Here is a 23,656-nt window from a genome sequence, read left to right as displayed (position 1 = left end):
CCATATGATGCAATTATAAAGTAGGCATTTTTTAGGATGTGTGGAGAGAGTTGGGGGCCTATGTACATGTTGTTGAACTGTGGTAAAAATGGTGTTAAAGGTATTGAATTTAGTTTATATTTTGAAAACCTGATTACAGATTCCATTTAAAGGTATGACCTCATTGCCCATTTGGCCATATTTTCATATTAATGTGCAAGTAGAAGATTTACTGTACAGAACAGCTTACAGGGGAAAACAGGGCAATTCAATGGACACTTTAACAAATTTCATGGTTGATAAACTGCTGGAGAGTCCAAAAAGTTGGGAAAATATTAACTTATTTTGGAAGGATGTATTTCATATTTGACTAAGAGAACTAATGAGTTTTGCCTGGAAAGAGGGGTGGTGCTCTTTGTGGGAGCAAAGTTGTGGCAGCTGTGGCCATCATGCATCACTACACTTAACAGAATAGGGACCAACTTTGAACAGGTTGCAGAGATGTGGTAGTGGGCTTACACACTTTAACCAAATGTTAACTGAAAACCTCATGTTCCATTTTTTAAATATTCTGTTCTTGCCATAATATAACAATGTATAACATTTCTATATTTTTTTCTAAAGCTGCAGTTTAATAAATTTTCTCCTCTTCTCTGGATTAGTAACTAGGGGAGACTATAATCTCCTGATAGGTGGGATTCCGAGAAATTGAACCTGAGCCTATCCAACAATTTTAGTACGTCATTTTGAAATGTCATAAATGTCTCAGATGGTAATACCCTTATAAGCTTTTTATGACCCTTAGGAATGCCGTTATTCAGTATGAAAATATGACCAGAGATGGTCATTCAATCCTGGCATAGATTAGAACATTTTTTGGTAATGCAATGATGCCACCACAACCCTATGGCCATATAAAGGGTACATATAATGCAATGTAGTTGCAAGGTTATAAATATTAACTATCTTTTGCTCCTTAATAGATGCACAAAATAGCCTTAGATTTTTATTTATGATTGCGGATACTATACTGTTATGAATGGGTAACCGAGGAGGGAAAAAAAGACAACAAGCTAAGTCTCAGAAAACCAGAGACGTTGGTAACTATGCAGATTGCAGATCCCTGATCTTAACTGCACAACTAGCAGCAGTCGTGTAGCGTTCCTAAGATGGTCCTAGACGCCTCGTCACAACCAGAGAGCTACATAAGCCTAAAGCAGGAAAAGAGGAAAACTAACTGCCCCAGAGCAGACCCCAAAGGAAAGACAGCCCCCCACATGTATTGACGGTGAAACAAGATGAAAATACAAACAAAGGCAGGAAAATAGGCTGAGCAAACGATGGGGCCTGGCTAACTAAAAAGGACAGGAAAGGAAAGACACTGTCTGCAATCTGCCAAAAAAACCTACAAAAATATTGTCCAACACTTCTGATAGCAAAATTAACCCTGAAGTCACTAGACTTCTAAACCTATATCAGCACTCTGAAATATTCTGAGACAGAGCAAAAAAGAGGCCAATCTAATAAGGGACAAAAAGCAGATTGGCAAATACTGATAAATAGGAGTGGGAATTCAGCACAGCCCAGCCGGGGCAGGCTGATTACACAAAAAACTGAATTGACGAACAAGCACAAGTGTGAACAATAGCAAAAAACAAACTTAACTTGAGAAGACTGGAAGAGAGCTGAAGTCCATGACCTGAGAAGCAGACTGAATCACCAGCACCAGGATAGGGCGCCGACTGTCTTATATCCAGTCTGATACTCCAGAGATCCAATTGTTATCTTCCTCATCAGGTGGCAGATCACTACCACTTAAACCAACCTCACTACCTCCTGTCACCACCAGAGGGAGAACGGAAGGGGACCTCTCAACTGGTGGAGCAGAAAATGAGTTCATGACACTATACACTATAATTCCATAAAGTGCAAAAACTAAGAAATCAAATTAAACTTTTGATTATGATAAATTAACCCCATCAGATTGTAGGCTTTTTTTTCCTGTTAGCAATTTTACAGATGGGAATACAAAAAAACATATCGTAGATTTTATCTTTATTTTTTGTGATGTTTTACACAATAAACTCACACAGTAGCATTGATTTTACTTAGATAAAATACATTTATAGCAATTTACAAAGTTTTAGAATTTTTGAAAACATTTGCATAACATTTTATTAAACACAATACTTTACATACGGGTCTTTTTTTGTTGAAAAACATAGTCATATTTTTTTTTATATTCTTTATTCAATAAAGCACAGCCTCACAAATAAATTAGTGCCCCCTTTAGCAAGTAAGAAAATTAGAAATTTAAAAAGATGTCATCTGGTACTTGATTGTTTCTAAATTAAGGTATTAGTAGAATGTAAACAAGTGTGACATTTACAAAAGGCATTTTAGTTATCAAATATTCATGCAGGTGTTTTCTTGAAACAACCGATATATCTTTTCTAAACTGATGTTTTACCATAGTGTTATTATTATTATTATGATACGCCCTCTATAAAAGAAAAAAAAGAAGAAAAAAGTCAGTTTTGGCACTTTAAGTATAAAATGACTTACATGAACAAAGTCCATGTAAAGAGCACAGTTTCAGGGATTACTGAAACAATCAGAAATCATGTTTAAGACTTTGGAAAGTTTGAGGAGAAAAAAGTCACATACCTGATATACCGTACTAAGCTTACAACTTTTTTTTTAAGTTATGATTTAGGACCACCTTATAATTCACTGTCCAAATGAAGATCAATACAGGATGAATGTGTAAAAAAGGACAATGTAATTTTTCATTGGTAGTCAACAACACTGAGCCCATAAACAGTCTGTATAAACTCAATGCTAGGTACATAAAAGATGGGCATCACATTCATTCTGCCCTACATCCACATTGGTCTTCATCTGTTGACAACATCATCCATGGCTGTTCCAAATTTTGACAAATTATCAATCATTTATTTTTTCTTTAATAGTACTTTTACTCTTACCACCCAAAGTCTGTAAGAAATGTCAAAAGTGCTTAGTCTAAAATTGAATTAAGGGGCAGTGTATCATGTTACAGAAAGTCGAATGTTGGACACTTGATAAAAATGTGTCCATTCTGTATGACGGAGACGTCATCCAGAGAAACCTTCAGTGTAAACACATTACCATCCAAACTACTAGTCTAAGAAACACTTCTGTTTCCTATTTTGCAGTCAACACATATGCCACACTATATATCACGAAATTTTTCCTTTTGCACCCATCGTCCACATTTTTGTAAACATGTGCTACCATTTCCAACGGTACTATAATCTTTATAACTTTACATTTATAGTTAGAAAATATAACTTCATCTTCTATAATTTGGTCTGGCAGTGTTCTCTATATGTTCTCTTTATTTATTTTCTAGCTAACGTTGACCTTTGAAGATCACCGTGATGATACTTTTGAAGATCACCGTGATGACTATTTTACAAACTTCTTCTTTAAACCCTGTATTTATGAGATTATGAAATAGGAACAATCATGGAAAGTGGTAGGACATCCAGAAGATGTGAATGTCTCCACTACAGAGCACCTTTTTCTTTAGTATGATGTGCACTCTTGATAATAAGCAGATTAAAGAAGAACTACCTAACGAAAGAAAACAATTATACCATTGTAAGTGAATTACACCCACACTTTGTCAAAGTAAACTGTGAGGACAGATCAGCACAAAATTCTGGTAATGTCAAGTGCGATTATTCCACAATAACAGAGCTGAATGTTGTATTCTGTACAAAGGCAGTCACTACTGTCCTAGCCCAAGAACTGTTAAAAGAACTACATAGTAATAATGTGCTTATGCAGATATGCTAAGACTTGTAAAAATGTACCACCACTCCCCATATTAGTTCATATTCTGCAAAAGTAAATATTGTACATTAACGAAAATGTTGATTTATTATTATTTCTTTTTTTTGCAAATTTAAACAATTTCTGAGATTAAGGACCAGAAAATTTCAAAATTGGCACATTCATGAAATAAAGTGTTGATGTTTCATTCTTTTTTTCATTTAACCAATATGTATTTGCTTTTTTTTAGTCCATTTTTGAAAGTAACTGATTGTATGATGCTTTTATTCCTTCGCATTGGTTTCATGTATTTGCATTGTGCTTTCATTTTGTCCCATTCTGCACAAGTTTGTTGCATTTGATTGTTCGTGTTAGTATTCTCTATCCACAGACCATCTGACCACTTGTTATTTTGGCACGAGTAAAAATCATTTTCTGCTTTTATCTCCAAACTAATAAGAGCACAAGCTTTATCAAAGTAGGATACACTCTAGAAAAAAAATCAGTGGAAATGTTGCGTATTTTTCCTCATTCTTTATATGTGCGTGTTGGCGATGTTCCCTTGTAAAAGATGTTCCGAGTGCTTTCTGGGCTGTTACTCCTCTCAGGGATTAAAATGATGTTGCCTTTTCTCCTTAGAGTGGAGTCACGACTTGATGATATAGATACAGTCTCTGAGCCAATTTCACTCCCTTCTACAGGTGTTACTCGTATTGTGGTGATTCCATGAAGAAGGTGATCATTATCAATGTTGCTTCTCTTTCTTTCAGTAGTGCCAAAAGTGTCTTTTAATGACTCACAACTTTCAGAGTCTCTGTTGAGGTCATTCAATTCATAAGCTTGACGCAAAGTTCCCTTCTCAGGAGCTTTCCATTTCCATGACCCGCTCCCTTCACCCTCCAAGGGCATTTGGATAATTGGCCTATTATTTTCAGGATGGGCTTCAATCCGGACAATATTTGTTGGTTCATGTTCTGTTAGAGCTTTGTACCTGATTGATCCCGTACAGCTTACTGTACTCCCGTCTGAACTTTTCGGGCTGCCTTGAAGCATCCCTTGCTGTTTTGACATGGCTATAACTTGCATTATTCTTGGCTGACTGTTACTACGGCAAGCAACACTTTTTTCCGCCACCTTTAGCCACTTTGATCTGGCAGAGCTACATTTTGGAGACGTAGTTATGATATTTTCATGGGTTTCTTCAGGAATATGTACTAGTTGAGAGGAACCTGGACGTGATTGTATAGACACTCTAGGTCCTCCAGGGATACCGGTATTATTGCAGCCCGGTACACTTCCAGTTTGTAATTTAAGGTATGGATTTCCTGGTCCAATGTGGTCTCCATTAACACCAACCCTTACAGGCTCAGAGCTTGATCTCATTTCTATTATTCTTTGTGGTGAAAGTCCTGATTCTGTTTCAATGACCTGCAAAGATAATTTGCGACTTTCATTCTTAGTCTTCCATTGAGATAATAGCTGTTTAGAACGGGCAGAGTCCATTGAAGCATGAATAGTTGCATTTCTTCTTTGTGGATCCTCTAATGATGGGGTATGGACTCTGGGCAAGGTATTGCTAAAAGTTACCATGTTCTCCTTGCCCATGGGACTTCGAGGAGTTATAACTTCTACATCTGTACTTGCTCTTTTAATGTTTGTCAAAGAACTGGATTCTCGGTTATTTCTGTTGAGGATACTTTCAGAAGGATGTGAAGAAAGGCCATCACTGCTACAGCCATTTTTCCCAGGTAATATCCTGCTTGCATCTTGACTAAGGTCGGTTAACGACCTCAATGGTTCCCTAAGTGGAGGAGGAGGAGGCTTCTGTGGAATGTTGTCTTCACTTGGCTGAAAGTTTCCTACAGCATAAAGGCCCTGGAAAATTAAACATTGATGCTGTTATAATCTTAGTGAAGTGAGCAGAAAAATGTTGAAAAAAACAAGAAAATTCTAAAAAAGCAATGCTAATGCTTCAACTGTAAAAAGAAAAACAACAGCTTAGAAATGTTATAATAATACATCACATCCATCCAAAAGAAAATATTGATCCATAACAACTTCATTGACTAAAGGAGTTTCTATATTACAGGGAATTTGCCCTTTTCCTAAAATGCTATTTACCTGCAGATAAAGTGATAATCTGTAGCTAAATATTGTTTTAAATTATGTCTGAAAGACTTACTAGAACAGCGGCTACCTGGAGAAAATACCATTTTATTCTCTCTGCAACCACTCTTTTCCAGTCTTCAAGCTGTGCAGGGATCTGTATCAGTCACTAATCTCTACAGAGAGAGTGCAGAGCAGGTTGTCAGTAAATGTGAACATCAATCAATTTGAAATCATAGGAGTGAAAACAGAGCGCTCACTCTGTAGAGAGCAGTGACCGTTGCATCTCCCTGAATGGCTGGAAACAAGCAGCCACAGGGGGAATATAACCACATTTTCTACATGTAGCCCCTCTCCCAGTAACAATTCCTAACAAGATTTAAAGGCTATTTACCTGCAGATTCCTATTAAAACTGCAGGTGAATAGCATTATAGGATGTGACAGGATCCCATTAAATGTATGAATGCTTTTAAGCAGAGCTTGCGTTACTTTCACTTACAAAAGATCTATTCGAGTAGTTAAGTATGAAGGTACTCTTAATGGCAAAGCAGCAGTTCTAAAGCTTACTATTGCATTGTATGAGCTCTGTGAAAATAAAGTGTTTTTAATACCTTTCTTTTGATACATGACTGTTAGATTTGTGGACATCTCAAACCATTTTTCTTTGTGATCACTCTTCAGAACAAATTGTTTTCAAAAAGAGGTTATTTATTCTGTCCTGACATGTCTGCTTTACAAAAAACTTGCATACCCCATAAGAAAGATAAAAAAAATTAACAAGTCATTATCATTACCTTATTACTTTTAACTAGAGGATAACCCTTACCCATTATAGTGCAGCGGTGTCCTCACTGTGCAGTGAAGAGGCAGTGACCCAGGAAAGTTCAAAGTAAACGTAGTTTTAGTGTCCTAACAAAACATACAGCATCCTTCAGATCGCAGCCGGGAAACAAGGCAGTCTGTAAATGTGTACGGTTGCTGAGGTTGACTGCACCACCATATTATGCTTTGTGGTGTCAGGAGTTCACTCTGCTTGGTTCTGTGTTCCCTCACACAGACTAAGCTTTTGCACAGCCGTCTGCTCTGCACCTTGCAAACCCACACCCAATCCCCTGTTTCAGGGGATTTTACCAAAGAACTTGTGGCCGTAGGCCACAATGAAAACCCGGACCGGGGGAGGAAATGGACCACCCCTCTACCGTCCTGTAGTCCGTTTTAAAAATAAAAGCCCAGGGCAGGTTTTCCTAAATCTGCCTTGGACAAATAGTTTGCCCAAGACCATCACTCACTTTTATTCTGCATTGCAATCACAGCTATGCCCGTGACTGCAATGCACTCCCACGGCCTAAATATGCTTCTTTGCGCATCCTGAGGGACCCATAGTGACCTTCTCATATGACCCTGGTCACTGCCTCACACCATACACATTGTGTATTTAGTTTTACAGCTGACATTTGCCAGTAATTGGCATGAATAGAGCTTGCACTTATGACAGTTTAATCTGTTAAGTGCCATTATCAATACTGTCATAAGCATCTAAGTGGTTGAACCAATATGGGGAGCTCTCTCTCCCCAAAAGCTCCCCTCAACATGACTGGGCGATTAAGATGGGTATCTGCCAAGTAAGCACACCTATTGAGCCATGATTCGGCTTTTACGAAATTGCTAATAGGAAAATACACTGCAATACAAATATTTTATAGTGCATTGTGCCTGCAACCAAGTACCGTATTTTTCGGACTATAAAACGCACTTATTCCCCCCCCCAAATTTGGGGGAAAACGGGGGTGAGTCTTATAGTTGGGATATACTGTACTCATGATTAGAGAGATGGCAGCAGGAGTCTGGCGATTCTTCCTGTGGTCCAACCCTGCAGGGCGATGATCTCACTCCTATCCTGATGCAGCAGGTGTGGCAGGCTCGGCAGTGCTCGGTGGTGCTGGGCCTCTGGTGACATTTTGTGAAATCCCGGAGTCCGTACACTTCCACTGCCTCAAAGCTTTGACCTCCGGAAAGATGGCCATCGGAGGTGGTGCATACGCAGATTGAGTTCTCGGCAATCTGAGCATGCGTCGCCTTCGGCGGCCATTTTCCTGGCAATGGAAGTGCGTGGGCTCCGGGCTTTTACAAAATGTTGCTGGCGCCCTCGCACCACCAAGCAATGCTGAGCCTGCAGCAACAGCCTTGGGATGGGATTTCCCGGAGACCACCATATCGCAGCAATGGATGTGCGGGGGCTCCATGTTTTCACAAAATGTCGGCGGATCCCCTGCACCATCAAGCACCGCCGAACCTGCCGCAACAGTCTGGGTCATATCATCTCTGGACTACCATAAAAACCCTGTAACTCTGCTCCACCAGCGCTGTTAATCCTCCCTTAGGGTAAGCTGAATTCAGGACTGTAAGACGGACCCCTATTTGACGCAATCATTTTTTCTCCCCATTTTCCTTCTGAAAATTTGGGGTGCGTCTTATGGTTCGGTGTGTCTTATGGTCCAAAAAATACGGTAATTGCAGACTTAGGTCTCCTATTGGAACATCAACAAAAAGATAAAAACATTATTTTTTATATAAAAAATCGCAACAACAAATTAACATTTAAATCACCCCTTTTTCCCATTTTACATGTCTAAAATCAAACAAGCAACAAAAAAATCTTTGATATTTTCAGGATCATTTAAAAGTGAATTAAAGCTAAAGGTATGTTCAAACCCTGCTTTTTTCCTAAATCTTTTTTCCCCGCACATTTTTTTGCCATAAAAAATGCAGCATTTTGCTGTCCCAGCAATGAGAATGCGATTTCTGAAATCTCACGCACATTCTACTTATTTTTTCCTTGCACATTTGAAGCAGTTTGAAATCTGCAGCATGTTAATTTTTTCAGTGTTTTGAAAGTTTTTTACACCCATTATAATGCATGGGAAAAATTCATGCAAAAACAAGGCAAAAACGCTGCAAAAAAACATTTTAAGCAACATTTTTCCTGCTAACATCTTTATTTGCAGCAGATCTTCTGCTTCTGAGCAAGGTTTCATCTTAGGTGCCCATTTATAGGTAGAGGTATGGTATAAGTTTTTTACTTCTATTATTCACAGCTGGGTATGTTGCGTCATTCACCTAAGGAAAACTTGAAGAAAAAATAAAGAAAGATAAGGTAGGATGACGCATCTCATTAATCGGGGAAGTATCGGCGGACGCATTCTAGTTTAGGCAAATGGCATTCTATAAGTTGACAAGCACCTGCATAGTCTATGGATTCGCATGTGAACATGCAGTTTTTTTCATTGATATTAGAAGCTTTGTATGATACTTTCTTATTCCATACAGAAGAAAAACAGACTGATATGTATCAGCCTGATATAAGCCAAAATATACTTATCTGGTTTATATTAAGTAAATGGTGGCCATATAATACATTCAATGTATGCATTGGAAGCTTTCAGACAGATTTATTTTGAAATGACACTCCAAAACACATTATGATAGTAGCCCTACAACATAGATAAATGCACTCCTCAACATTGAAATTGCCACACCAAGAAGAAAAAGTCATGGGATTATGGAAATCAGAGAATAAAAAGACAAGTTAGTGATGTGCAAATGATGCAAAATGGAAATAAAAATATTCAGTGCCTCACAATTTATTCAATATTGAGTATGAACATCTCTCCAACATGTCAACTGAAGGTTAAATGATGCTCGTACTACTGTGAGCAGCTTGCATGGCCTAAATATGCTACCATGGCCTGCAGCGCCGCCGGACTTGTCTCCCATTGAGTAAATCTGGGACAACATTGGTCAGCAATTACAAAGGGAGCTGCCAGCAGCAGATCTTGATGATTTGCTACCCAAATGCATTCAACACAGTAGAACATTCCTCTGACAAACATAAGTAACCTGATTAATAGCAGTCAAGCCTGTAAATGCTGGGATTTCCGTACATGCAGCTCATACTCAATACTGAATAAGTTGAGACATTTTGAAAATTTTGTTTTTGTATTTTTTCATCATTTGCATATCTTTAACATTTCTGTCCATCTCAGTGTTTAGGAGCATATATATTAAAAAGACATAACCTAAGATAAAAACAAAATGAGCATATACCCTGATATAAGTAAAAAAGCTATAGTGCATATATATAACATAAGGCATTGTTTTTGATCAAAAAAGCGTAAAAGCCATCCCACCAATGCCAAGGTTTTCCCAGTCAGTCTGGTCCTAACCTCAATGTGAATAAGGAATGAGCAGGACTGGGGCCCAACTATGGACACCCAGCAGTAGGAGGCTATATAAATGTAATACCCAGCTCAGTGAAAGGGAGGGATGCCTTGTGTACACTGAGTGCAAAAACCTAAAGCAAAATCAAAAGAAATGAACTGAAATATACTGTAAGTCGATATACTGTACATGCAACATTTAGGGGCATGTTCACACTGGTCATTAAGCAGGCAAAACCTAAGATAGAAACAAAATGAACATATACACACATATATATATATATATATATATATATATATATATATATATATATATATATATCTCATGTATAACATATAAACCACTATTAACACTTACCAGATATATAGCTATTCCTCCACCCAGGAGAAAGCCGCTGTAAACATCTATTGGATGATTCTTGTACTGGGTAATACGGGTAAGTCCACATATAATCCCACAAATTATAAAAGAGAACACAAGCAATGGCTTCAGCAGTTTTGAGGAATCTGTAAGTGTCGCATTGAAATACATCTGAAAAGTGAAGAAGAAAAAAATGATAATGCTATGATGTGCACTTGTGGATCAGTTTTCATAGCTATTGTTAAACTACTATGGAGAAAACATAAAAAAATATTTTCAGTCTCCCTGGAATCCCCTACTTTCATTCCTACTGCAAATAACTTAGCATAGCTGTCATCTTCTCAGATTTCTCTAGATTATTCTCCATGAACTGAAGGTTCCTGTTATGATCATATGAAGCATAATAAACACAAGATGTAAAAACAAAAAAAAACTACACATACTCACCTCACTGCCCAACTATTTGGCCACCCCAATTGCTCTCTATCCACTTTCTGTTTATCTGCACCTCCATTATGTTGGATTTCTGGTCTGGTGTTCCCTCAAAGCCAGAAATTTCATCTGCGAGTAGACCGTCGAGGACACTGACTACGCATGTGACCGCCGAGGCCTGCTCATAGGAAAAAAGCCCAGCTGAGAGTAAACACTGTGGCCTTCTCTTGGCCAGAAGTCCCAGTTTTGAGAGAAGATTGAACCAGAGATGTAGCATGAAGTGCGGAGAACCAGACAGTGGACAGGGAGCAGATGGCTCTGTTTTTTTTTTTCTCGTAATCTCCTGCCAACCCTCTACTGTTTAGCAAGATGACCGCCACAGCTGGATGCCACTTTGCTGAGTTTGTGTTGAGATAATTACAAAAAAAATCTGTCTTCTCCAGAATGCAGATTTTCGTAAAATTCAAGTAGAATTCAATTGTATATAAAATCAACATTATAAATATTTGTCAGCACCAACAAGAATGAATAGGAAAAAGTGGCACACGTTTTCCTTTTTCTTTGACATTAACAGAGATGGGATAGAATTAAGCAGATAGGTCTCAATAGTATTGCCCATCAGCAGTAGGCTCTATAGAAGTAACTTGTACACAAGACCTAAACGTAAGAACATATAAAGGGAAATACATTGTTAATCAACAGTTTTAAAGTTTTGGCTATGGCACACTGTGGGTTAATGTGTAGGAGTGGGCAGAATATGAAGAATTAATTGATAGTAAGTAGGTTTGGCTGCCTGCCTCTCCTGTTTCAGCTGTTCCATCTGTAAGAGGGAATAGATGTATTTTCAGCACAGTTAAAAGCTTGTCGTCATGTCAATCAATGTCTGACTTTGTATTGCATTTAAAAGTTATCAGAGTATTTCTTATGCAAAATATGCTCTTTTACAGAACGTCCTTGACAGGTTTAGAAAGACTACCAAATGACTAGAGTTTTCTGTAAAACATTATCAATGTGTTGATTTTTATTGTATACTAGCTGAAGAGCCTGGTGTTGCCCAGGCATAGAACTTAACTGTGGGTCCCGCTATCCTCCTTAACAGCCCCGCTCTCCACCCACCATCACTCTCTCTCCTTCCGCAGCCCCGCTCTCCACCCGCCGTCCTGTTCTATCCCTCCGCAGCAGCGCTCTACATCCGTGTCCCGATGTCCACAGCCCTGCTCTCTTCTTCCACAGCCCTGCTGTCCTGCTCTCTCCCTCCACAGCCCCGGTCTCTTCGTCCACAGCTCTGCTCTCCCGCTCTCTCCCTCCACAGCCCCAATCTCTTCATCCACAGCCCTGCTCTCCTGCTCTCTCCTTCCACAGCCCTGTTCTCTTCCATCACAGTCCTGCTCTCCCTGTCCACAGCCCCGTTCTCTTCCTTCACAGCCCTGCTCTCCCGCTCTCTTCGTCCACAGCCCCGTTCTCTTCCTTCACAGCCCTGCTCTCTCCCTCTACAGCCCTGCTGTCTTCCTTCCTCCACATCCCCGCTCTCCATGCACCATGTGGTGACGCCCGGACCAGGAGAGAGAGGTGCGCAGATTGTTAGTTCGGCTGGAGTGGGTGGAGCTGGGTGGAATGGGCGGAGCTAGAGCGGACCTGCAGCCCATGTGATTGGGCGGCCTGCAGGGGCGTGGCCTAGCACGGTCAGCCAGAGTGGACGGAGCTTGCTGGAGTGGGCGGAGCTAGAGCAGACCTGCAGCCCATGTGATTGGGCGGCCTGCAGGGGCATGGCCTAGCGCGGTCAGCCGGAGTGGACGGAGCTTGCTGGAGTGGGCAGAGCTAGAATGGACCTGCAGCGCGTGTGATTGGGCGGCATGCGGGGGGCATGGCCTAGCGCTGTAGTAGGCCGCAGTAGAAGTCGGGGACTAAATTTAAGCCAGGAAGCTGCAGGGGAGAGGGGGGATAGTGCAGTTGGCGATAGGGGAGCGCCAACTGAGCCGGGACAGGGCTGGGAGGGTGCCGGCACTATTCGGCCCCTGTCCTGAAGACTGTCTTCCTCCACAGCCCCGCTCTCCCTGCACTGTCCTGCTGTATCCATCCTCAGCCCCGCTCTGCTGCTTTGTGACTGGTTGGTGTCCCACTCTGCTGCTTCGTGACTGGTTGGTGATACACACACACATTCAGATTTATATATAGAGATGTTGTATACATTGCAGATATGTAGTCCCCACCTGGCGCCAGTTAAGCAATTCTAAGTCTTCAAGTAAGTAGAGAGCTGAGGCCTCCATGGATCAGATTCTATAATTCAATCACATCCCATTGATGCTTTATTGCAATGACTCCTGGAAAATTCAGAGGCTATGTGGCCAAATCAAGACCTTGAACTATTTTTCACAAACCAGTGTGGAAAAGTCCATACTCCTGCTAATGGAATACCGCTGCCATTAGAAAATGCATTTGTTATGAAAAACCTGCCTTTTGGAAATGCTCTGTCCAAGTTGTCTAATCATCACAATTTGGCCCTTCTACAAATAGTTGTATCTATGAGACTTATGAATAAATGGCGAGATTAAAGCAAAGTTTAAAAGTAGTGCAGTACACACTTTTCATCTCCAAAAATTATAATAAATGCAATTTAATGACATTGATGATCAAACACTCTTCCCGATTGCTTCTTTTTCACTCCATCCCTCAGAAACTGTGTGTCAACTGTTGCTTTTTCTTAACTAATGGATCAAAGTGGTGAATCTAGTATCTAGTAGCAGTTGTGTAGTATTGGACCAATATTGAAGAAAAAGTAACATTGGCTAGAAAATTACAGATTGATCCTTGCCAAATTCAGATCCTTAAACTTCCCTTTTTCCTACTTCTAACACAATAACTTCAAGATCTGACTGTTCCAAGGTGGAGACCAGGCAGATCTCCTTCGATGGGATCAGCAGAGCCATTTTTAAAGTAAGTATTTTCTTGATCTAAAAGGACAGATTCTGGTCAGAATTTGGCACAAGCAGAATAAATCCTTGAATCCCTACAGTTTGATCTCAGCAGTGCAGGTTGGTGAAAGGGGAGTAATTTGGAATGTTTTCTAAACAAACGCTGGTTCCTCTGATATGATTGAATGGACAATTGGACAGCATGGCTTACCTAAGCATTGTGGCCAACCAAGTTCCTCTCTTCATGGCAGCTGGCAACCATATAGCAGGACACTTTCAGCAGGACATTGCGCCATACCAAAAGGACCATTTGAAACATGACAGCCAGTTTTCCTTGAATTCCTTGGCCTTCATTGTCCTATATCCCAATCCTATAGACAAATCCTGGCAAATTGTGTGAAGCTACTCTGTCCATTTGGGTCAATATACCTATCCAACAATTTCAACTACTGAAATACGTGCCATGATGAATTTCTGTGGTTCTAATGTTCAAAGGAGGTCCAACATGCCACTAGATTGGTGTCTCTAATACATTGGCCATTAATGTGTGATAAGCAGGACAGTATATATTTAAAGTCGAGAAGTAAAATTGCATTTTGGGTTTAAATTAGTAAAAAGAAAAAATATCTACTTACAGAAATGTAAACAGCTGCAAAGGCTGCCAGGGTGGCATGTTGAGAAGGGAATGATTTCCTGCCAAAAACGACAAGCAAAATTATAGTGTATTTGTAAAAGTTCCTTTAGAGACATAACCAATTACGCTTCCACAAGAAAGCCCTAATTAGTTTACATTCGTTTCTGAATTTGGTAACATATTTTAGATATTCAAACTAACATGCTTTAACCTTAAAGGAGCCAGTTATGTAAATAAATCCCTGAACACAATTGAGACACCAGGTTACAATTAACCTACATGAAGGGCATTTGTTAATTATCCATCTAATCCAAATCAATTAATTTTACAGAGGCAATGTCTTATAATTGTGTTGTATTATTTTTAGAACAAGGTAAGGGGAGTCCAATATCTTTGAAAATACATTTGCTAAGTGCCAAGATCTTTTGGATCCAAGAAAATATTGATATTTTAAAAGGTATTAGATGAAATATTTGTGATCGTACATTAAAGGCAACATACTAAAAACATACAAATACAAAATGCCTAAAAACTCTGATCTTAAATGTATTTTGTGTAAAGAATGCTGTCTAAAATTTTTTAAAAATCTGTTTTTACTTTAATCAAAATAGTGACGCTCTGGTCTATATCTGTTATTTCAGCTCATCTTAATTGAAGGAATTGTAATAAATTGCAATAACAGACACTCCCGATGGAAAAGAGCCACAATGTTGTTGGAATAAAAGTAAGCCTTATATCAATTCTCTGATACATCTTTTATCTATAGATAATATTGGCATAAGTCATTGGAAAATAGGATATGCCATAACCTTATGATTGATGGGGGCTTAACCCTCTGTGACACCCACCGATTTTTAGAAGGAATCCTAAGAAAAAGCCCAAAAATTCAGCATTGCAATCCTTTCACAGAGGCGCTCCAGCTACTGACTGCAGTGGAACTTCAGCACCGCTCCATTCCAGTGATGGTGGTTGGCGGTAATCCCTGCATAGCCAGCTATTTCAGAGTACCGATCTGTAAGGAACTAAAGCTGACCTCATTCACTTGGATGGAACTGCGCTGCAGTTCCCCTTCACAGTAGGTGGCAAGGGCACAAAATTAACACAGCCAACCTTAAATTTTCAAAAGTGTGGTGGTCCCAAAAGATGGAACCCCACTGATCATAGAATAATATCATATCCTTGTGCTATGCCATCAGGTTATAAGATGGGAGTGCATGTTAAACACTGTAGTTTTGAAAAAAGGCCTCCCAGCTTCTTTATTGAACCCTTGTGCAGATGATATTTTCCCTATACCAATATTATATATTCTGAATGTTAATGTCTACAGAACATTTTCCAAGTATATGGAGAAAACATTTTCTTGGCTTTCATTAATGAGCTGGACACCTATTATCTACCTCTATCATCAAAATCAATCCCCACATAAAAATGAGCATCATGTATAAAAAATAATTGATATTCGAGGCAGTGTTATTGATTTCTTTCACCCCAGAAGGAAGATATTAAAAATGTGTTACAATTATTTACTTTACCTTCCAGCGTTTATTATAGCGAGATCTTGCCCAGAGCAGATATCCTCTAGCACATATGGATTTTCTTTACAGGACACATTTAGAGAAGTGTAGTTGGGTTTACAGACTGTCAAGAAATATGGGGTCTGGTATCCAGTAGACAGTTGGATAATATCGGTAATGAGAGCAGTGGAGCAAAGTCCAAACACATGGACACCTTGGACACAAACCAAATAAAATTCTTAGAGATGGATAATTCAGAAATATCATTTTTATGCAACAGTCATTATTAACTGTTGAGTTGAATGAAACAATCTGAGCTTGTTAACATTTATACATCTTTAATATCAAAAAGAAACATCTTAAAAATCAAATCTCAAAAAATATATTCTTCATGCACAATTGAATCAAAATTATAATCCAAGACAATCATAGATTTTACCGTTAAACTACTTGGAGCAACTTTGAAAAGTCAACTAATTCTCCTTAAAAGAGTTCTCCGGGAATAGAAAAAAAAAACAAAATAACTAAAGGAAATGTCATTATAAAGAAATTCCTAAATAACTATAGAATTAAAATGGCCGTCATATTGTTACACTGATCGAAACCTGTCCTAGAATGTTAGGACAGGGGCTTTCGAGCATGTGCAGTAGGAAGCTCTGCCTTCCTTCATATGTAGAAAGATGGGCTCTACAAGTACTGCTGGAAATATCAGAGGTGCTGAGGTAAGAAGAGGCCGCTCACACTTATGTGTGCCCTGTCTTTCTGAATAATAATAAAAGTATGTCCCGGTCACAGAAAAGGAGCTTCCTACTGCACATGCTCACAACCATTTGTCCTAGCCCTGTAGGACAAGTTTCTGTCAGTGTAGTAAGATGAGGGCCATTTTAATTCTAAAACGACCAGCTGTCTAGACAAAACGATTGTGATTTGTTAGTTAAATGTATTTAGAAATTTATATGTAATGATCAGAGAACCACTTTAAAAGGAACCTGTCACCAATTTTTGAGCCTATGAACAAATGCCACCTTCTTTAACTTCTCTTAGTAACTGGCTTAGTGATCGGAACCAAAGAGTGGTTGTAAATGGCTGCACATCAAGTTGGAAGAATGTCTCAAGTGGGGTACCACAAGTCTCTGTCCTGAGTCCTCTATTGCTCAACATCTTTATCAATGATTTAGATAAAGGAATTGAGGGTAAACTGATTAAATTTGCTGATGACACAAAGCTAGAAGGGATAGCTAATACTAGAGAAGAGAGAGAGGATTCAAAAAGATATCAATAAACTGGAGCAGGGGGCTGCAACTAACAGAATGATTTTTAACAGGGAAAAATGCAAAGTGCTACATCTGGGCAATAAAAATGAAAAAAACATATACAAATGGGAGGAATAGGGCTAAGCAACAGCATATGTGAAAAAGACTTGGGTATACTAATAAATCACAGACTGAACATGAGTCAACAGTATGATGCAGCAGCAAAAAAGCAAATACAATTCTAGGATGTATTAACAGAAGTATACAGTGTAGATCACGTGAAGTTATTATTACCCTCTACTCCTCTTTGGTCAGACTTCATCTGGAATACTGTGTCCAGTTTTGGGCACCCCATTTTAAAAAAGACATCCATCAACAAACTGGAGCAAGTTCAGAGAAGAGCGACAAGAATGGTATCCGGTCAGCAAACCATGTCCTATGAGGAACGGTTGCAGGATTTGGGAATGTTTAGCTTGCAAAAGAGAAGACTGAGAGGAGACTGTTATGAGTGGGTTACCGAGGAGGAAAGCAAGACCAAGCTAAGCCACAGAAAACCAGAGAGGTTGGTAACTAAGCGGATTGCAGACCCCTGATCCTATCCACACAACTAGCAGTAGCCATGGAGCGTACCTACGATGATCCTAGACGCCTCGACACAGTCAGAAAACTTAATAAGCCTAAAGCAAGAAAGGGGAAATCTAAACTGCCCCAGAGCAGACCCCAAAGGAATAGCTAGCCCCCAAACATATATTGTCAGTGAGACAAGATAAAAACACAAACGCAGGTAGGAAAATAGACTGAGCAAATGATGGGGCCCATGCTAACTAGACAGGACAGGAAAGGAAAGACTCTGTTTGCAATCACGCGAAAAAACCTGCAAAAAATGCCCAACACGTCTGATAGAAAAATACTGAAGTCCCTAGACTTCGCCCACTATATCAGCACTCTGGTATATTCTGAAAGCAGAGCAAAATGAGGCCAGTCTAATACGGGACAAAAGCAAACTGGCACAAGCAGTAACATAAGGATGGAAATTCAGCACAGCCCCAGCCGGAGCTGGCTGAACACACAAAACTGAAATAGACAAAACCAGATCAAATGTGAACAATAGCAAAAGAACACTTAGCTGAGCATGCAGGGACTGAGCTGGAAACTAAGACCTCAGGAGGCAGGAAAAAATCACCAGCAGGGATAGAGGGAGTCGGCTGTCTTAAATCCAGTCAGAAACTCCAGATCTCCAGTCATCCTCCTCATTATCAGGTGGCAGACCTCTATTAATTAGATCAGCTCCATTACCCCCAGTAACCACCAGTGGGAGCCCGGAAAGAGAACTCGCGACCCCTCTGTCAATATAACCAGCTCCACTACCTTCACTAGTAACCAGAGGTAGGCCAGAAAGTGAATTCACAACAGGAGACTTAAAAGGTGTCTACAAATATCTGAAGGGCTGTCACATTGTAGAAGGATCATCTTTATTCTCATTTGCTCATCACTTTTTGATGGTTAAGGTGATCAATGAGTGGAACAGGCTGCCACGAGAGGTAGTGAGTTCTACTTCAATAGAAGTCTTCAAACAGAGGCTGGACAGACATCTGTCTGGGATGATTTAGTAAATCCTGCTTTGAACAGGGGGGTTGGACCAGATGGCCCAGGAGGTCCCTTCCAACTCTACCATTCTATGATTCTATGATTCCTGTGCTGCATTTCACAAACATGTCTATCAGCTTCTGACTCCCCCTGTATACACCCAAAAATGCTGTTTGATATGCTCCCGCGCTGTATGTAAAGGAAAGCGGTCCAGTCCTATGGGACATCCTCGCTGCGGCATCTGTGCCTTCTCTCTGCCGCTAATCATGTCCTCCTGCTTTGATTGATGTGGATGAGGCATCCTGCGTCATCCACATGGCAAATCGAAATCTTGAGCCTGCTGAGTAGCCTCATTTGGATGATGCAGCTGCGCATTTGCACAGTGCCGTTTTATGCTGTGCTAAAAATGGGGCAGAGCAGAGTTCAGCTGTGCAGTCCTGTAAGGCATTTTATTATTTGATGGGAGGGAGAGAAAGCGGATTACTGCACCGTCTGAACACTGTTAAAGAGTATCTAAATTTTAATTTTTTATAATTTTGTCCAGCATGGAAAGTTACAAAACCTTGCACATCATTTTATTATGCTATTTATTTTCATTAATACAAAGTCCAGAAATAGAAGGCGAGCACCATCACAATAGTCCACAAGTCCGAACCATTATACGTGTATAAAAGAGACGCTGGACGATGTATTCATTGTGTGGGACAGCCCCCCAGATGTATTTGACAATTTTGTGGAGTATCTTATCAATTTAGGTAACATGAATATGTCATTTACTTCCAAATTTGGGGGCACCTCAATTGAATTTTTGGACTTTTTTTAGAGGTTAGAGAGGGTTGTCTCTTTGCTTCAGTTTTTTGTAAACCATCATCCACTAATGCCATGCTTCACTATGACAGTTATCACCCTTTTAACATGAAAAATTCTTTACCATATAGTCAGTTTCTTAGACTAAAACGTATAAATAATACCCAGAGAGGCTTTGTTGACCAATCGCGAGAATTATATAACAGATTTTTGAAGAGGGGTAACCCTGAGAACCTGCTAAAAAAAACAGACCAGGTTTAAACAGAACTCAAGTGTTGAGGCGAATAAAAGGGTTAATTGCAAGAAGGATGAAAAGAGGTTTGTTTTTTCATTTGATTTTGGTCCTATGGACGGGGCAGACAGGTCTGCAATCCGTAAAAATTGGCACATTTTAAGTCACGATACTGATTTATCAGAAGTGGTGGAGAGAGGACCCCTTTTTGCTTGTAGGAATAGTGTCAGTTTAAAGGATATTCTTGTACATAATCGTATGGAAGACCCACATAGTAATTGGCTCAATTTGATGCCCCCGAAAAGTAATTATCGATGTGGGCAGTGTCCGTTTTGTTCTCATCACATTCTTGACCGTTGTTTAGGTATAGGTGTGGTAATTCATTATGTCACTGACTTTATTTCATGCAAAACTACCCATGTTGTTTATGTTTTATTTTGTCCTTGCAAGTTTTTTTATGTAGGGAAAACTATACGTCCTCTTTATGTTAGATTCAGGGAGCACTTCAATTCTATTTTGACGGTCAAAGGGGTCCCTAGACTTATTAACCATATGAGAGAAGCACACGGTGGCAATCCCGATGCATTATCATTTGCTGGCATAGAAAGGGTAGACCCTCACGGGGAGGTGATCTGAATAGGAATATATTGAAACGAGAGGCCAGGTGGATTATGCAAACTCGTACTTTAGAGCGTACGGGACTCAATGAGAGGATTGATATGTCTGTTTTTTTATGAAATGAAAAACATTTTTTTTGCAAATTATTATTTTTTCGCCTCTTTCTGGCTTGTGGTCTTTTCTCTTTTTTCTTTTGTATTTATGGTACTATTATATGTATTATATATTTTTGTTTTCACTTATGTGAACTATGTATATATATTTTTTTGTTGTTTTGTTGATTGCTCAGCAGGTGAGCGGCACCGTTGGGAGGGGTCCTGACTTCTGGTTGTGGGTATTTCATCCTTGGCCGGCTGCAGCTCACCATGTAACCTGTAGAAGCGCCTTTGCAGCGCGAAACAATCGTCGCTGCTATCTCCTTTTTGCACCCGTTCTCCCGCTGATATGCTTTTATAATAAAGCCTTGACTACACTACCTGGTGAGTGCCGCTCTTTTCTACTATTTCTTGCTATGTATTTATTTTCATTCCTGTAAAATAATTGCATATAAGGGTTTTTTTTTTTTCTGGCACCCGAGATCCCTGCTGCAAGGAAGACAGTCCCCAGTTTTTTTGTGATAAGCCGAGTGTTGGTGACAGTTTTTCTATCACAGAATACAATGTCACATGGCACCCTCAAACAATTTAAGCAAAATCTGAACTCCAATATGGCACTTCTTCCCTTCTGAGCTTTACACTATGCCTCAAAAGTAGTTTATGACCACATATGGGGTATCAGTGCACTCAGGAGAAATTGCACAATACATTTTGGGGATCATTTTCTTTTGCTATCCTTATAAAATTGAAAAACTTTGGGCCTAAACATCATTTTTGAGGGAAAAATATTTTTTTTTATTTTCACAGATCAATGTAGTAAAATTGTGAGAAGCACCTGGGGGTTGAAAGTGCTTACCACATGTATACATTCCTTGAGGGATATAGTTTCCAAAATAAGGTCACTTGTGGGGGAGGTTTCCACTTTTTAGGCACATCAGGGGCTTTCCAAAAGCAATATGGGGTCCACTCTTGATTCCAGTCAATTTTGAGTTCAAAAAGTCAAACGGGGCTTCTTCCCTTCCGAGCCCTGCCATGCGTCCATTCACCCACATATGGGGAATCTGCTCAATCAGGAGAAATTGTGCAACAAATTTTGGGAACATTTTCCCCTGTTACCATTGTGAAAATAATACGTACATTTGGGGCTAAAAGAACATTTTTTGTTATCATGAGTCACCAAAGGAGGAAAAAACAAAATACCAGCTAAGTCCAGAAAAACCAGAGAGGTTGGCAGCTATCGGATTGCAGACCCCTGGACCTATCCACAACAACTAGCAGTAGCCGTGGGGGGTTCCTACGGTACCCTAGACCCCTCGATCACAGCCGGAGAACTAAATAGCCTTAAGACAGAAAGGGGAAAACTAAACTGCCCCAGAGCAGACCCCAAAGCAATAGGAAGCCCCCAACATATAATGACGGTGAAGCAAGATGAAAGCACTAACACAGATAGAAAGATAGGTTGAGCAAATGGTGGGGCCCAAGCTAACTACATAGGACAGGATAGGAAAGCTGCTGTCTGCCATCCGCAAAAACCCTATCAAAATGAACCAACCGACTGATAGGAAAAACAGGCCCTGAAGTCGCTAGGCTTCAAAAGACTATATCAGCACTCAGATATATTCTGAAGACAGAGCAAAAGATCAACAGATCAGAGACAAAAATGGAATTCAGCTCACCCCCGGCCGGGGATGGCAGAACTCCCAAAAAACAAGGCAAAACAAAAACAAAACTGAATAGTACAAAGCAGAGCAGAAAAACTTAGCTTAGAGATACAGGAATCAGACTGGTCTCCAAGAATCCAGCAGGAAAATCACCAGCCAGGAAGAAGGGCGTCGGTAGCCTTATATCCAGTCCTCAATTCCAGCCACCCAGTTATCATCTAGCTGCTTAGGTGTTTGGTAATCAGTCTCACTACCTTCCTTCACCAGAGGAGGGAGTTCATCAGACCTCAATGATGAAGGGAAAAGTGAACTCACAACAATTTTTGCTTGAAAAATCTGATTTTTTATTTCACAATTCAACTTTATAAATTTCTGTGAAGCCCCTGGGGGTTCAAGGTGCTCACCACACATATAAACACATTGCTTGATTGGTCTAGTTTCCAAAATGGGGCAAATTTTTGAGTTTACACTGTGTAGACACATCAGGGGCTCTCCAAACATCATGTTTCCATCTCTATTCAAGCCAATTTTGAGTTCAAAAAGTCAAACAGTGCTCCTTCCCTTCCAAGCCCTGCGTGCGCCCAAACAGTAGTTTTCAGCTACATATTGTGAATCATCGTACCTAGGAGAAATCGCCCAACAATTTCTGAGGTCCATATTCTCTTGATACCCTTGTGAAAATAAAAAAAAGTGGGTTTAAAGTATCTTTTTGTGGTAAAATGATCAATAAACTTTTGAATGTGGCTTTGAGCTCTTGAGGGTTGCAGTTTTTAGAATGTTGTCACTTTTGGATATTTTCTGTCATGGAGGCCCCTCAAAAGTCACTTTAAATGTGATGTTGCCGCTAAAATTGTTTTGTACATTTTATTCCAAAAATTAGAAATTGCTGGTCAAGTTTTAACCCTCCTAACTTCAAGAAAAAGTTTAAAAAATGGTGCTGATATAAATAAGACATATGAGAAATGTTATTTATTAAGTATTTTGTATGACATAATGCTCTGATTTAAGGGCATAAAAATTAAAAGTTTGTAAATTGCAAAATTTTCTACAATTTTTTGATTTTTTTTTCCTTTGAATCATTCTAGACATATTACCTCATAAAATGACACAGGTCAAAATTGTAAAATTTGGCCTGGTCATCAAGGTGAAAACAGGCTTGGGCGGTAAAGGGGTTAAATGTTCAATATTAACTTTGAATTGCTACATCCAATAGATTGCTCTAATGTTCTAGTCTTCTTCCTCTCAGAAGAGTTCATTTGTATATTTAAATTCCCAGAGGAGCATTGCATGGCCTATATGTCTCCTTGGCATTCTGTACAAGGAGAAATTCTACTCCCTAGAACAAAGTATGAAGCTCTAAGTCCAGCTTCAGACCACTCTGGGCAATTTTCATTACTATGCTGGGGGCTTCTGATGAATCCCCAAAAT

At 39.7% G+C, this 23,656-nt stretch overlaps 1 protein-coding gene across 1 annotated transcript in view; it reads right to left on the bottom strand.

Moving 5' to 3' along the window:
- Nucleotides 1–2,017: 2,017 nt before the first annotated feature.
- The window catches only part of PLPPR4 (phospholipid phosphatase related 4), a 112,116-nt gene continuing 90,477 nt past the window's right edge, over nt 2,018–23,656 (bottom strand). Inside the window, exons 4-7 of the mRNA XM_073571408.1 lie at nt 15,994–16,189; nt 14,463–14,520; nt 10,481–10,654; nt 2,018–5,673 (exon numbers count right to left, since the gene is read on the bottom strand). Coding sequence (XP_073427509.1) covers nt 4,327–5,673; nt 10,481–10,654; nt 14,463–14,520; nt 15,994–16,189 — 1,775 coding nt within the window. The 3' untranslated portion in view covers nt 2,018–4,326. The remainder of the gene's footprint in view (nt 5,674–10,480; nt 10,655–14,462; nt 14,521–15,993; nt 16,190–23,656) is intronic.

Source organism: Dendrobates tinctorius, unplaced genomic scaffold (assembly GCF_039654945.1).
Source record: "Dendrobates tinctorius isolate UK_male_01 unplaced genomic scaffold, ASM3965494v1 ptg000029l, whole genome shotgun sequence".
NCBI classification, from domain to species: domain Eukaryota; kingdom Metazoa; phylum Chordata; class Amphibia; order Anura; family Dendrobatidae; genus Dendrobates; species Dendrobates tinctorius.
This window is presented reverse-complemented; position numbering and strand designations above follow the sequence as displayed.